This window comes from Petaurus breviceps, unplaced genomic scaffold, assembly GCF_028583685.1.
Source record: "Petaurus breviceps papuanus isolate PSGF00001 unplaced genomic scaffold, PetGlider_PUasm1.0 90434, whole genome shotgun sequence".
NCBI lineage: Eukaryota > Metazoa > Chordata > Mammalia > Diprotodontia > Petauridae > Petaurus > Petaurus breviceps.
Window position 1 is genome coordinate 918,500 of NW_027187251.1, and position 16,032 is coordinate 934,531.

Below are 16,032 nucleotides of genomic sequence, written 5' to 3' on the forward strand. Positions count from 1 at the left end.
CCCGGCCCCTCGCTACCTCCCCACCCTAGGTCTGGGCCGGCTTTCAACCCCGCCCCATCCTGGAGCTGGAAGGGACTTAGACTTCAAGCTAGTCCAGTGCCCTTCCAATCCTACCCCTCCGGTTCTATATCTCACAGCTGGAGAAACTGAGGCCCAGAAAGGGGAATTGGCTAGTGTCTGCCTGGCGTACCGGATGCAGAGTCTGAACGACTGCTTTTTATTAGTTGTGTGAGGTTAGGTGGGCACACACGGCCTCTAAGGGTCTCCGTTTCCTCACCTGAAAAATGAGGATAATAATGCCTGCGAGGTGTTGTGAGATACAAATGCACTTTGCAAACTTGAAATTGCTGTATGAATGACGGTTATTATTGTCCAAGGTCGCGCAAGGAGCTATTGACAAATTCAAGACTACAGCCCAGATTTTCTGACCTCAGTCCTGTATTCTTTCCACTTCATCTCTACTTTTGAAGTAGAAGAAAATGAAGAGGTTCTATGAAGAGGGATCCTTCGAGATACTGTGTATATTAAAAGAATAAAAAAATCTATCACTTTATGGGTTTTTTTTAAAGCAACAACATGGATAAAGTGTTTGTTGGCTACTTAGATTTTTCTTTTGCTCAGGACTTGTGATTTCTTCATTGGTTCAGGGAACATCTAGGGAGGACACTTCCTCTACAAAAGAGGACTGGCCACTCTCTGCACCTTGAAATCTTAAGAGAGTTGCCTCAGGTCACTGAAAGGTTAAGTAATTTGCTAAGGAATACAGCTAACTTGTGTCTCAAGCAGGGATTGAATTTAGGTTTTCTTGCCTATAAGGTAGGCCCTCTATCCATTACCTGAACACTATTGGGTATGATAGTCACATGTTAGATACATACATGTATATTATATGTGTGAATATATATGTGTGTATATATTATATATACTGGATTAGACACACAGACTAAATGCTATAATTGAGCATTTACTCTTTGTTCTGGGTACTCACTAAGCCTATTGTAGAGAAAGGAAACCCTAGTTTTCTTTTAGCTACCTCCCATCAATTTAGGATCATTCATTCCATATCTCTGTCACTTGCAAATCTGTCACCTTTCTGTCAGGAAAGGTGCTTCATCATTGGTGTTGGGGAATCATTATTGGTCATTGCATTGACCAGAGAGTTCTTAAGTCTTTCAAAGCTGCTTGTCTTTACAGGGTGGTTGTTGTTGCTTTATACATTTTATTCCTGGTTCTTCTCCCTTCACTCTAGATCAGTTCATACAAGTTTTCCCAAGTTTCTCTGAAACCATCCCTTTTATCAATTCTTCCAGCAAAAGGGTATTCCATTGCATTCAGATGCCATAATTTGGTCAGTCATTCCCCAATTGTTGGGGCTCATAAAATTTCCAAACTTTGCCTAGGCAGCAAAAATGCCTTTTTTGGGCTTTGTTCACAGGGCAGTTTGGCTTTGCAAACCTGAAAGTGCCATGTAAATATGAGTTATTCCAATCGATTCCTCATTAATGAAACAACTAATGAGTCAGATGTGGAGCCCTTCAAACAGACTCTAAAGTCCACTGTGTAATCTGGAACTGTTGGTTTGAATGATTTTAAATGACTAGATCTGAGGAGTTTGTGGACTTTAAAAAAGCAACCAACCTCAAAGGCACATTGCCTGAAAATGAGACCTTCCCCTAAGATACATAAACTGATCAAGGGCTTTATCAATGTCAGTCTTGTTCTCAAAGGGTCTCTTCATTATTGATTTTCATACTTGATTTCATTAGCTATCTACTGCAGCAAAGAGTTTGTGGTACCGAACTGAGAAATTTCTCTGCCTCACATGCTGTCCTTGGCTTTATTAAGAGATTTTTTTTCTATCATAAACTTAATAACCACTAACAAAATCAATCAAATAAGCATACAGAATAAATAAACATAAATAAGGCAAATAAACATACAAAACAAGGGGCGAATTCTCCCCTAAAATCCTTGGCCTTAAACAAAAGAGAAACAAATGAATGAACAATGAACTCAAACACTCAAAAGGTCCCGTGATCTCATTAATAACTTCTCTACAATATGCAATGCACAAGCCAACTATGACTGACGATCCAGTGTCTTTGACTCTTGTGTGTGTGTGTGTGTTGTGATGAGGCAAGGTAGAAAGGAGTGCTCAAGGCAGATGGAACAATCAGGATGCAGGATGTGAGATATGAGATAAGATGCAGGATATGACCAACCAGAAAAGTGAACAAGAAGACTACTCACTGAAGCCGCCCTCCTCCCTGGACTTATCTGTGTGCTTTTACAAAGGACCTCCCAACGACCTGATATCCCCTTTCCTGTTCCCTTGCTTGTCTGTATAGACTATGTGATATTCTTTTTTTTTTTTTGGAGGGGGGGAAGGCAAAAAAATTTGACCTCAAACACTTAACACTTACTAGCAGTGTGACCTTGGGCAAGTCACTTAACCCCAATTGCCCTACCTTCCCCCTTCAAAAAAAAAAGCAAAAGAAGAAGAAGATGGGGTGTTTTGTTTGAGGAACAGTAAGGAATCCAAGTCACAGAGAATCCAGAGAATAAGGTGGGGATGATGGTATAAAGTGTGAGAACAGGAAAGGTATTGCGGGGAGGAGGGGAGGGCAGATTTCGTAGGGTTTTGAATGTGAAACTGGAAGTCAACAGAGAGATTAGGGGTAGATAAATAGATTTGAGATGTATGAAGTTTAGTTTTCCTCTTCCTCTGGGCCTAACTCAACAACAAGATGTGGTCTAAATTTATTTTTTGTATAATTTTTATCTAATTGCTCCAAATTCTGCCCCCAAGGCCCTTACTAAATGGACCCAGCTGCAACTCCCCCTAGGACAAATTCGTTTAAGTTAATGGGCTGGCAGGAGACAATTATTCCCATAGTTTTGCTTGGAAGAGGTGGCCTATTTAGGGCCATGCACCATCAAACTCCTTCTTCATATAACCACCCTTCAAAAACTTGAAAATAGTTATTGCATTTTTTTCTAAATCTCCTGTTTTTTCAGACTAAGCGTCCCTATTCCTTTACTCATCTTATCCTATGAACTTCAGACCCTTCACCTATCTGGATGCCCTCCTCTGGATATTCTCCTATTCTTTCCTAACTCAATTAAAAAGGAAGAATATTTAAAATTATTTTTACATGTAATTAGGGAAAAAGAAAATATTATTAAAAATAAAAAGAAACAATTTTCCTAAGTAGTGGTGTGCAGTGAAGGTGAATCAGCTGGTCAATAAACGTTCATTCCACACCTACCAGATTGTGCTAAGTGCTGGGGACATAAAGAAGGCAGAAGGAAGTCTGTTCTCTAGCTTCACCTCCTTATTTAGATCATCAAAGGAGAAAGCCAAGGACAACTAACTTTGTGACATCAGTTCCCCTCTTGAGGCCTCCTTCAGTTTACTTTTATTTTTCTTTATAAAACGGAGAGCCGGGTTTAGGTTAGATGCTCTCAAAGAGCCTTCCCAGGTATAACCTTCTGCATTTTCCCCTAAGTTATGCGGACTGCTTGTCTATTTAAAAAGGAAGAAGCTAATTCTTGTTTATGCCTCCAAATGTGCTTGGGGTGAGGGGAGTTGCCTTCCCACACTGGAAGGAGAGGGGATGCAGGTCTGCAGCTGCAGTGGACACAGAGCTGCATTCATTAAGGTATAAGCAGCCAACTATTTGCTCCTCTCCTCTGGAGCCTCAGACAGGAACACAAAGAAAGGCCATTCATCCCCAGCTGTATGAGAGCCCTCACTTGTTATCTCTCAGGACCGAGGCGGGAAGATGTGGCCACTGAGTTCCAAGGCTGCCTCAAGGGCAACGTCAAGTTCTCCTCTAAAGTTAGACTTGTGCTCTCGTGCCCCGCTTATGTCTCCAGGCCTTTGAAATTACAAGACTCTAGCATACTTCCAACTTGGCTCCCCTTTTTTTCCCCCATGCATTCAACTCTCCGACTTCCCAGTCTCCCTCCGGAAAAAAAAAAAATTATAGAGGAAAGAAAAATTGCGCAAGTGAGCAAACTGGCCCAGTTCCTTCCTGTACGGCCGTGAACAACAGCCTCTGACTCGCTCCCCATGGAGGACTACATTTCCCAGCCGGCTCTGAAAGCAGTTCTCCTTCAACCCTGACAATCGCCTCCAGGCGGGACGCATGCGCCCCAGAGCCTCCCGGGGGGCCGGCACTCCCGGTAAGGTTCTGCTGAATCCATCTATCCTCGCGCTGTTCACTGTTCCTGCTGCTTCCCATACTTGCGGTCCTCCTCCTCCTCTTCCTCCTCCTTTGCCCCGGTGACCAGTGCGGGCTCCGGGTTGCAGCATCTCTTTCAATCGATGCCATGATCAGACAGGAGCTGTCTTCATCTTATCAGGAGGTACTGGGGAGCCAGGGGCGAAAGAAAAGTTTATTGGGGTGGCGCGGGAGGTGGGGGGAAGGTCGTGGGCGTCACCTCCAGCACTAGTTGTAAGGGGAGATAGTGTGTGTGTGTGTGTGTGTGTGTGTGTGTGTGTGTGTGTGTGTGTGTGTGTGTGTGTGTGTGTGTGTAAAGGAGTAAAGGACGAAGAACACTGACTGCAGAACTCAGGCTCTCTCCACTTGCTGGGACACTTAGGAAGCTCCATAGTCCGAAGAGGAGTAATTAAATAACCAGCAGGTGAATGATTCATGCATCTTCAGCTCTGTCAGAAGTGAAGCCAGACTGGAGCTGGTACCCCTGGACTGCCCTAGGGAGCTGGATGTTTGCAACAAGTTAGAAGTGCCCTTTACTCCTCTGCCATCGTGACCAGATGGCATCACCCTTTTCCTCCCAGGTCCTTCGGGCTCATGACCGGGCTGGTTAGTAATACTTATGATAATACCCTACATCCATCTACACCATTAACTTTTTGCAAGAGCTTTCACTTATCTCCTCTCCCTCATTGAAGACACCCACTCACACAGCTTTAACTACCACTTCTGTGCAGATGATCCTCAAATCTTGTTCTTCAGCCCTGGGCCTTTTTCTTGAGCTCCATCAGATACATTTCCTGCTGGAAGGATGTTTCCAGTTTGGATGGCTCAGTGGCACTGCAAGCTATCCAAAACCAAACTGTTCTTCCCCTCCCCCAAACCTGTTCGACCTCCTGACTTCCCTATTTCCACCAGTGGCATAACTGTTCTTATAGTCACCCAAGCTTGAAACCTCAGTATCAGCCTTAGACCACTCCTCCTTTCCTCTTTCTCATCCCTCCCCTCCCCCTTTCTAGTCAGCTTGTTGATTAATTACTTATGTTAATGAATTAGTTCTTCCTCCAAAATGTCTCTTGCCTCTTTTTGCTGACTTGACTTTTCCATTCCCACTGTCCAGTGTCATTTATTACCTCACTAGGATGATTGCATAGCCTTTTAACTTTTTTCCTATACTTCAACCTCTCATTCCTCCAATCTGTCCACATTATTGCACATACCTTGTATGACTGTGGTCGAGTTCTTTAATCTCTCTGTGTTCTAGGCTGCTCCATAAAATTTCAAGTTGCAGAAAATGCATTGCAGTGGTAGAATTTCCTTACTGTGGAGTTCCTTGTACCAGGGAAATTATTGTTATACCTATACAGATTTTATAAATTTGCTCTTGTGGCCAAAAAAACTTCAATAGCTGGCCCATTACCTGTTGAACAATCTTGCCTGGAATTCAAGGTTCCCGTACCAATTCAGCTTTATTTCCCGATTTCTCTATACACATGCACTCAGTTTGCACTTCGGCCAAATGGGTCTGCTCATGTTCCTCATGTTCCATGTGTTCCAGTCTCTTTCCACTTGCTGAAATTCCACCCCTCCTTGAAGGGCTAGCTCAAATGCTCCTTCAAAGTTTCCTCCCAGTTGAAAGTAGTCTTGGCCTTTTCTAAACTCTCAGAGCTTTCTGTATCTTCATAGCAATTTGATGAAATGTGTATGGTAGAGCATTATTATCCTCATTTGAATGGCAAAGGAACTACATGATGAAGCTAGCTAATGTTAGTCCCAGTACTAGAACCTGGTTCTGGATCAGGTTCCTTTCTTCTCCCTTCATTCCATCTCTATTGATGGTAGTGTACTGTTGGCTATAGAATAATAGTGTCTCAGATACCATCTAGTCTAATCCTTAGCAAGGCAGGAATGTTCTCTACAACAGTGGGGGCAAACTCAAATAGAAACAGGGGCCACTAAGTTCTACATTAAAAAAACCCCACAAATTAACATTATCTGTGCAGTATTGCATTTTTATTTTGTTAAACATTTCCCACTTACATTTTACTTTGATTCTGGCCACACTAGGGGCTGGCAGAGTTTGATGCCTCCATTCTACGGCATCCCCCAAGGGAGTATTCAGCTAGCTAAGAACTCCAGGCATGGTAAATTCCCTCCCAAGTAATCCATTCCAGCTTGGGGAATCTCTAACTCTAGTCATTGAATACTTCAAATTCAATATCCATTGTAATAACAAGTCCCACTTACATAGCATTTTAAAGTTTGTCCAGTTCTCTATATACATATACCTCATCTCATTTCAGTCAATCAGTCAACAAGCAGTGAGTACCTTCTCTATGCTTGGCTCTAGGGAGTCAAAGGCAAAGATGAAACTGTCCTTGCCTTCAAGGACCTTCCGTTCTATGTCATTTGATCTTCACTACAACTCTCTGAGTAGGTGCTATTAATAGCCCCACTTTACAGATGAGGAAGTGAAGACTCAAAAAAATTTAAGAGATTTTTGGAGGGTCTGAGGTAGGATTCAAATTCAGCCTTTCTTGACTCCGAGTATCATTCTGTCCACTGAACCACACTACCTCTCTCTATGTAGACAAGACTGAACTGGACTGAGAACCATGGGACAAACCACTTGGTGGAGACATGGTTCCTGGAAACTCCCAGTCTAAAGGGGGAGATCTACCTCCTGTCATTGGGAAGATTGGAATCATATGTTCCATTTCAGTTGAACCTAGCTCCCCCAACTATCTGCAACCATTCAGTCATTAAAATAGTATCATTACACTTGCAGGGACAAAAAAGAACGGTTAGGTATGGAGTCATTCATATTTCTTTTGAGCATCCTTATATTGTATACCTGAAATAGGGTTGTTCTAGATTTGGGCTATAGGCAGTGTGTATTCTGAGATTATTGCCCTTTGATTCATACCGGAGAAAAATGCAATCTGGAGAGCTGTCTGTGTAGTTCTTGCCTTAAAAGAGAATTTAACTGGGGGTTACAATATTTGCTGACTGTGGATTTCTTTGGCCTGGGTCATGTGAATGAGGGAGCATGTTTAGAACTTGCTTAAGGGAAAGTATATATGGAGCTTTGCTGGGGGGAGGAGGTTGGGGTCTAGAAGACTGTGGGAAAGGAAAGGGGCCAACTACCACAGGGCAGGTCCTTCAGGGCTGCTGTGCTCTTTACCTAAATAAACAACTGAAACTCAAATATTCTTTAGGTCCTTGAGATGCAGCGTGACTTACCAGATAGAGCACTGACTTTGAAGTTAGGAAGTTCCTTAACTCCTGAATGTCCCTTACTATGATTTGTTAATCTCATCAATGAAAACAAGTTTCTACACTACTCTATGGATCCAGATCTGGTCTGATCACAGGTCTAGACAGAAACTAAACAACACAAACCTTTGCAGACAACCACCTCAGCTGTTTCCTTAAGTCTCTGTGAGGCCCGAGCTGTGGGCAAGCCTTGTCTCTCTCCCAGCCCTCTCTCTCTGTCATGCTACTAGCCTTCCCAGTCTCTGTCTAGTTGTTTTCATACTTTGTTTCTCTTTTAAAAATACAGTGACTTGAACTCATATAGCACCATCTTGAAAATTTAGAGACATTTCTCATGTTATTTCATAATTTTGGTGAGAATCACTGTGACATGGTGACTAGAGAGCTGGCCTTGAAGACAGGAAGATCTGGGTTCAGGTCCTGCCTAAGACACATAACTCTGTGACCTTAGAAGTAGCTTGGGGGTGGGGGTGGCATGGTGTGTGTGCAGTAGATAGAGCTCTGGCCTGAGTTCAGGAAGCCCTGAGTTCAAATCCAGCCTCAGACACTAAGCATGTGTCCCTGTGCAAATTACTTAACTCTTGTCTGCCTCAGTTTCCTCAGCTGTGAAATGGGGATCATAATAGCACCTACCTCCCAGGGTTGTTGTGAGGATCAAATGAAATATTTTCAAAACACTTACCAGAGTGCTTAGCACAAAGTAGGGGCTTGATAAATGCTTGTTCACTTTCCCTCCACTCCACTGAGCAAGTTACTTAACCTCTCTGTGCTCTAAGCATCTTTGTAAGTTGCCAAGAAGGTGTTGATCTGCATGAGTAGAGGGAGTTTCTTCACTTGGGAATTCTTTATGCCAGTGGAAACACAGTTACTATCCCTGCCCTGCTGATAGCCTTGTAGTACGAGAAGGAAACTTACTGTCCATGTCACACAAAGAATTTAGTCTGGAGGAGATTTCTGGGGCATAGGATAGCTCTTCTAACATTTGAAGGGCTGCTACATAGAAAAAAAAATATTATACTTGCTTTGTATTATTAGTTCAGAAACAGGCCTGGGTAGGAATTTCTGAGAGACAAATTTCAGCTTAAGATAAAAACAAAACTTCTAGTTCTAGAACTGTCCAACAATGGAATGAGTTGATTTGTGCTAAGTGGGGAGCTCTTGGTTACTGGAAGTATTCAAGCAGAGGCGGTTGCAGAAGATATTCTTGCAATGAGTAGCTTAGAACAGATGATTTCTAAAGATCCTTCCAACTCTTCAGATTCTTTAGGACATAATGCATGACATACCTATGGAGTCTGTATGGTACATTGACTGGGGAAAAAAGCACTGGACTTGGGAATTAGGTAACTGGGATAGAATATCAACTCTGGCACTTACCAGCCAGTTAGCTGGAAAAAGAGGATTATAATATTTGTTCTACTGCCTAACTCTACTATTCAATTTTTATTATCACTGCTATTATCATATATCCCCATTTTATAATCTTCAAGATCATGAAGCCAATGAATGCTGGGAATCATTGGCAATCTCTCTCTCTTTCTCTCTCCCTCTCTCTCTCCCTCACTCCCTCCACCTTAAATCTATTTTTCTTTAAATTGATTGTTTATTTTTTAATATTTGTTTTAAAATTTTAAATTCAAAATTCTTTCCCATCCACTAAGAAGGCAAGCAATATATCTATTACACATGTGAAATCGTACAAAACGTATTTCCTTATTTGCCATATTACAAAGAAAAACAAATAAAATGAGAATATTATACTTCAATTTGTACTCAGAGTTTATCAGTTCTTACTCTGGAGGGGGATAGCATTTTTCATCATGAGTCCTTTGGAATTGTCTTGGGTCATTGTTTTGATCAGGGTAGCTAAGTCTTTCATAGTTGATCTTTGTTATAATATTGCTGTTACAGTGTGCAATTATCTCCTGGTTCTGCTTAACTCAGTCTATATCAGTGCATATAAGTCTTCCCAGGCTTTTCCAAAACCATCCCCTTATTCATTTCTTATTGTGCGATAATATTCTGTCACAATCATATGCCACAACTTGTTAAGCCATTTCCCAAGTGATGAGCACCACCTCAAATGACTGGCGATCTTAAAACATAGGTAGGAAAGATGGGGAAAAGCGAAGGGAAAAAAATAGTAGAAATGGGAGGAATAGGAGTAGAAGGGAGAATAATTTCCAGTGAACTCTAAACAGTAACAATGCTACTTTTCGGGAAATAAAGTAGAAATCATAAAAATAAGAGAGTAGAGCAGAATGAATAAGTAACCAATACTCATGTTCAAATCGTGTTTTAAGGCTGACGAGGCATCTTTTCACAATCGTGTTAGGAGATCAGTAGTATAAGTATTTATTTCCATTTTGCAAATGAAAAAACCACAGCTCAGAGTTCAAGGTCGTACCATTAGAGTGGGGATTCAATCCGAGGTCTTCTTGCTGTATATCCAGTGCTTTTTGCACCGGGACACGTGGTAGTAGTGGGGAAGGTGAAGGGCCCTGAGGATGGGGCTGGCCACTTGTGATATGGAAGGTTCCCTATCACTAATTTTGCTTGATGGTCTTTCTCTCTTAGCTAAATGAAGATCTGGATCAAGTGGTTGAGAACTCCGATAGAGTGGAGGAGAAAGAAAGAAAGGACTCCAAAGACAGAAGCTCGGGCATTTTGCCGGGTGAGTTGGGGGATGAGTACCAAGATAGAGAGGATAAGTGGGGTGAACACAGTGGATTGGGTTGGGGTAGAGCTCGTGTATCCTTATGGCTTTGGTGTGAAGAGTCTTCCGTATAGCCTCAGAAAAGCATTGGGAACAGCAAGAACCCTCTTTGAGACTCTGAGGGGCTGGAGAATGGCTCCAAGTGAGTCGGTGAATGCCTTCCCCTGCCTCTGGTGTCTGGTTGCTGTGCTTGCTCTTCTGTCCCAGATGGGGCTCTTGTTACTGGGCCCAGGGGGGGAGATCCCTTTTCCTGTATTTCTAAAGCTATACATATTTAACAAGGTTCTGCAGACAGAGGACTCATGGGTAATGCCATCCCTTCTGTCTAGGGATGTCTCACAGCCAGGGGTGAGCAGATTTCCCCCAAAGCCATCTGGGGAAGCTCAATGACCCTAGAACTAAATATAGTACTCCCAATGGACAAGGATACTCTCAAACTCTCTTTGAAGAACTCTGGAGTCATTTGTGAGAGACATAGGAAACACTGGCATAGGACCGTCCAGCATGATGTGCCCACAGGAGAGATACTGGACCAGATGCCGAGGTCCTCTCTCAAGCTAAATGACCAAGTATTCAAACTCTACTGCAGAGAGCACAACTCTGATGGGTTGGCCACATTGTTTGAATGCCAAACTAGGCCCATTGGTGGAGTGTCTAGAAATTCAGAGGTTTCCCACTGCCTCCATTCCTACCAATGGGTTACTCCTCAGAATGCCCTTCAGGGCACATGTGCCATTGCCGTTGGGAGAGTTCCCGTTACTTATCTTCAGGCATCACTCAGTACCAGGCTTCTTAGCCTTCTATAAGTCATGGACCTCTTGGGCAGTCTGGTGAACTCTGTGGACCGCTTCTCGAATAATGTTTTTAAATGTACAAAACGAAATACATAGAAGATTACAGATGAAACCAATTATATTGAAATACAGTTATTCAGATATTAAAAAGAAAAAGGCTCATGGACCCCAGGTTAAGAACACCTGGTATAGTGGGAAGGGATCTGGACTTGTTGTCAGGAGCCCTAGGTTCAAATTTTATCTCTTGGCACTAGCTGTGTGATCAAGTCTTGAGCCCTAGTTTCATTATCTTATAATGTGGGATAGTAACCCTGGCACTATGTATCTTACAGGGTTGTTGTAAGAAAAACTGCTTTGTAAACCTTAACGTGCTGGGAGAATATGAGTACTTGTTATCTCTGGGATAGGTACACTTGCAGTCTGCCAGGCAGGTCAGTTGACATGTGATAGTCTTGGCCTTTCTTAAGTTTCTGAGTAGGTTTAGGCTAAACTTCATGCTCTTTCTTCCCGTACTTGCATCAGGGAGGGTAATGAACTACCGTGTTTCCCCGATAATAAGACCTATCCGAAAATAAGCCCTCCCCTTACTGTGTAAGATTCCTCTAAAATAAGTCCTCCCCCGAAAATAAGCCCTATTGAGATTGCTACTGTAGTGAAGGTGATCCCCTGCGCCAATCAAAGCTGCAGCAGTGAGCGCATCATCCTGTTCTTCCCCAGTGATTTGCTTATTGAATAAAGGTACATTTTTTGGTTCACATTTACCTGTTTATTAAAATTGCTGTCAATGTTCATTAAAATAAGCCCTCCCCTGAAAATAAGCCCTCTGGTGTTTTTTTGTCCAGAAAAATTAATAAGACAGTGTCTTATTATCGGGGAAACACAGTAGGAAAGTCTATGAAGTCTCTGGCTGTCATGCAGTTAGTCAGGAGGAAATAGGCATCTTCCATTCACTTACCTGAAGGCAGAAGGAGCCATTGGCCTCCTGGGGACCCGAGATGTGGGAGAGAATCACAGGAGTACTAAAGCTCAGCATTGAAAGGGATGTCAGAGGCCATCTAGTCTTGTACAAGATGACCAATACATGATCATGCAGTCTTTTCTTGAAGACCTCCAGTGACTTCTGGAAAAGTTCGTTTCACTTCTGGATAGTTCTAATTGTTAGGAATTTGGGTTTTAAATTAAGCTCCAAATATATCACAGCTTTCCTCTGTTTTTCCTAGTACTGCCTTTAGGGCCCAAGCAGAACAAATCTAATCCTCTTTTTAAAAATATGTTCATTCTTTTGACCTTTAGCACTAGGAAAAAAGAGAGCAGAACAGAAAAAGAGGATTGGATAGGAAACCAAATGAATTTCCATTTTACACATATATATATTTAAGTGTGCATAATAAATTCCATACTTAATCCTCTTTCCAGCCTTCCAGCATTTAAATACAGATACTGTATTTCCCCCAAGTCTTTTCTTTTCAAGGCTAAACATCCCTTGTTCCTTCAGCTGATGCTTAAATGGTATGGTCCTCCAGTCCTTTCACTGTCCTGGTCATCATCTTCTGAGTTTGTGTTGTCCAGTTTATCTATGCCTTTCCTAAAGTGTGGTGCACTGAACTAAATATCATACTCCCAATGTACAAGGACACTCTCAAGGTCTCTTTGAAGAACTCTGGAATCAGTTGTGAGACATGGGAGATGCTGGCATCTGACTGTCCAGCATGGTGTGCCTGCATAAAAGACACTGAGGTCCTCTCTCAAGCTAAATTGCCAAGCACTCAGACTCTGCAGCAGTGAGCACAACACTGATGGGTTAGCCATGTTGTTTGAATGTCAAACGTACGTTTGCCCAGAAGACATTTATGGAGAACTCATGCAAGGAAGGCGTTCACATGGAGGTCAGAAGAAGCGATACAAAGACTCTCTCAAGGCCTCTCTGAAGAACTTTGGAATGGAATACATGACATGGGAGATACTGGCAGAGAACCTCCCAGCATGGCATGCCCACATCAAAGAAGGCGCTGTGTTCTATGAGCAAAGCAGAATTGCAGTAACTAAAGAAATGTGAAATGAGCAAATTAAGAGACATCTCCACCTCAGTTGTTGATATGGACTCTTTGTGCCCAGCCTGCAGTAGAGCTCATATTGGTGTGATCATCCACAGTTGGACACACTGTACCTTGACCCCAATATGGTGATGTTATTTTGGTCTTCTCCAAGAATGAAGGACCACAACCAATCAATCAACTCCCAGTGTGATTTGAGCAGGTTAAAAATACCTCCCTCAGTATCCACACTATTTATCTCTCCGTGCAGCCTAAGGTTTAGTGCCCACATGACACTCATGCCATATGCCATAGAGACTCATATTGAACTGGCAGCTACATTAAAACAAACAAAAAGCTTCTACTTGAACTGCTCTCCAGCTGCCCTTCTTCCCATCCTGTTTGTGTGAAGGTGACTCTTTTAACCCACTACAAGAATGTGAGAGCCTGCTAGGCTAATTTCATAGGAGGATCTTTCTTTTATTGAAGGAAAGACTAGTCAGGAAGTGATTGCAGGGAATTTAGCCTTGTCAGCCTCTCTGTTTTCCAGTTTCTGGGTTTAAGGCTCAGAGGCACTTTCAGGGCAGGAAATGAAGCCCTAGGCTGGCATCTTCTGGTTTCAGATCCAGAGTATTATCTAGGAAATTCCACTGACAGCCAAGATCCCTGTTTCCTGCCTTTAAGAGACAAAGGTCTGACTTTTCTCTTTTTTAAAGAATAGACGTAGATACCATCAAGGTTACAGTCAGAGTTGGGAGACTTTGAGATCAGAGATGGCCTAGAGGTTCCTGGAAGGATGTAGAGTCTTTTTGAAATAACTTTGTTATTTATTTTCTTTTTTTTTTTAAATTTTTTTTTTTTTTTGCTTTTTGGAGGGAGGAAGGTAGGGCAATTGGGGTTAAGTGACTTGCCCAAGGTCACACGGCTAGTTTTTGTGTTAAGTGTCTGAGGTCGGATTTGAACTCAGGCCCTCCTGACTTCAGGGCCGGTGCTCTATTCACTGTGCCACCTATCTGCCCCCAATTTTTTAAATTAATTTTTTAATTTTCTTTTTAATATATACTTAGTTATTTCATTAAATATTTTCCTAATTACATGTAAGAAATTTGACATTCATTTAAAAAAAATTAAGTTCCTAATTCTCTCCTTCCTTTCTACCCCTCTTCCTTCCTTGAGAAGGCAAGGATTTTGATATTGATTATATACGTGAAGTCATGCAAAACATATTTCCATATTAGCCATGCTGCAGAAGATAATACAAACAAAAAAAAGTAAAAATAGTATCCTTCAATCTGCATTCAGAATTCATCATTTCTCTCTCTAGATAGCATTTTTCTTGATATGTGCTTCAGAATTGTCTCGTATTTACTTTCAAAATGCTCTGTATTTACTTATCTATATACATACATTTCACTGCCACCCTTTTTTTTTTTTTACCAAATAGAATACGAACTTCTCAATTAAAAAAAAAAGTTTTACTTGTTTCATGTTCATCTTGGAATCCCCAAAACATGTAACAGTGCCTTAGTAAATAGTAAATGCTTAATAAATGCATGGTGAATTGAATCCAGCAATTCAGTTTTTTTAAAAATATCCTTTTATTGCCATATTTTAAGGAGCAGCCCCTTATAATAAAGAATTTTTTAAAAGAGAAAGAAAAAGTTCAGGAAAACTAACCAACATAATGAAAAAAAAGTCTGATGTTACATGCAGTGTACCACACCCTTGTCCCTTACATCTGAAAGAAAAAAATAAAGCAATGGGTTTTTGTGGGGATGGCTGTGTTCTCCTGTCTCTTCTTTGAAGCTGAGCTTGATCACTATAATTTGGAAGCATTCGGTTTCATTTTGGTTGTCGTTATTGCATTTACATGATTGCAGTCATTATGAATATCATTTTCCTGGCTCTTTTTTCTTTATCTGTTTTTAAAGCTTCCCATGTTTCTTGGTATTCATCATGTTGATGGTTTCTTACAACATAATAATATTCTATTTCTTTGACCTTGTGCATTTTTCAATGTAGTCTGAACCATTCCTCAACTGATAGCCATTTGCTTTGTTTCCAGCTTTGTGCTTTTACAAAAAGAGCTGCTCTCGATATTTTGGTGTATATGGGACCTTTCTTTTGGTCATGGAATTGATTGAGGTCGATGCCTAGCAGTGCGTTCTCAGGATCAAAGGGTATGGGCATTAGAGTCATTTTCTCAGCAATTCAATCTAAAAATTTTAAGAACTTTTCTTATTTGAAAGTGTTTGTTGTTAAGTTGTTTCAGTTGTGACACCAGCTGGAGTTTTCTTGGCAAAAATACTGAGAGGTTTGCCATTTCCTTTTCCAGCTCATTTTGCAGATGAGAAAACTGAGGCAATTAGGATTAAGTGACTTGCCCAGGGTCATACAGCTAGTAAATGTCTGAGGCCAGATTTGAGCTTGGGTCCTCCTGACTACAGAGCTGGTGTTCTATCTACTTTGCTACCTAGCTGACCCACTTGACACTTACCAAACATTATATAAAATAAGCATTTCCATAAATATAGTAGAACATGAAACTGCAAATCTCTATTATTTTCAGCTTGATTTTCTTTTAAGATACAAAATAAATTCAGCGTGTACCTTTCAAAGCTGTCTTACTAATCTGTGATTCTTCCTGGCTTTTTGTTCTCTACGCATTTAAAAAATGCTTTGATCTTTCTTTCTTTTTTTCTCCCTCCCTCTCTCCCTTCCTTTCTCCCTTTCCCTCTCTACTTCTTCCTTTCCTTCCTCCCTCCCTCCATTTTCTTCCTTCCTCCCTCCCTTTCTTCTTTCCTCTTCACCTATTCCTAATCCTGACTCTCCTTCCCACCCCTTCAAAGAAAAAACAAAAGAAACACAGAACGCAGGTAACAAATATTCAGCAAATCAATTTAAGAGACATTTGTTGAATGCGTATTGTTTTCATTGCCCTGTGCTAGGTGCTGAAAGATGCATTGTAATGACTGTAATAGCTGACATTG

General features: G+C 41.5%; 1 protein-coding gene across 1 annotated transcript in view; it reads left to right on the forward strand.

Annotated features, from left to right (window-relative positions):
• Window positions 1-4,037: 4,037 nt before the first annotated feature.
• Window positions 4,038-16,032, forward strand: part of PACC1 (proton activated chloride channel 1) — a 37,744-nt gene continuing 25,749 nt past the window's right edge. The window contains 3 exon segments of the mRNA XM_069108754.1: window positions 4,038-4,244; window positions 4,246-4,371; window positions 10,077-10,173. Of these exon segments, the coding sequence (XP_068964855.1) occupies window positions 4,152-4,244; window positions 4,246-4,371; window positions 10,077-10,173 (316 nt within the window). The 5' untranslated portion in view covers window positions 4,038-4,151.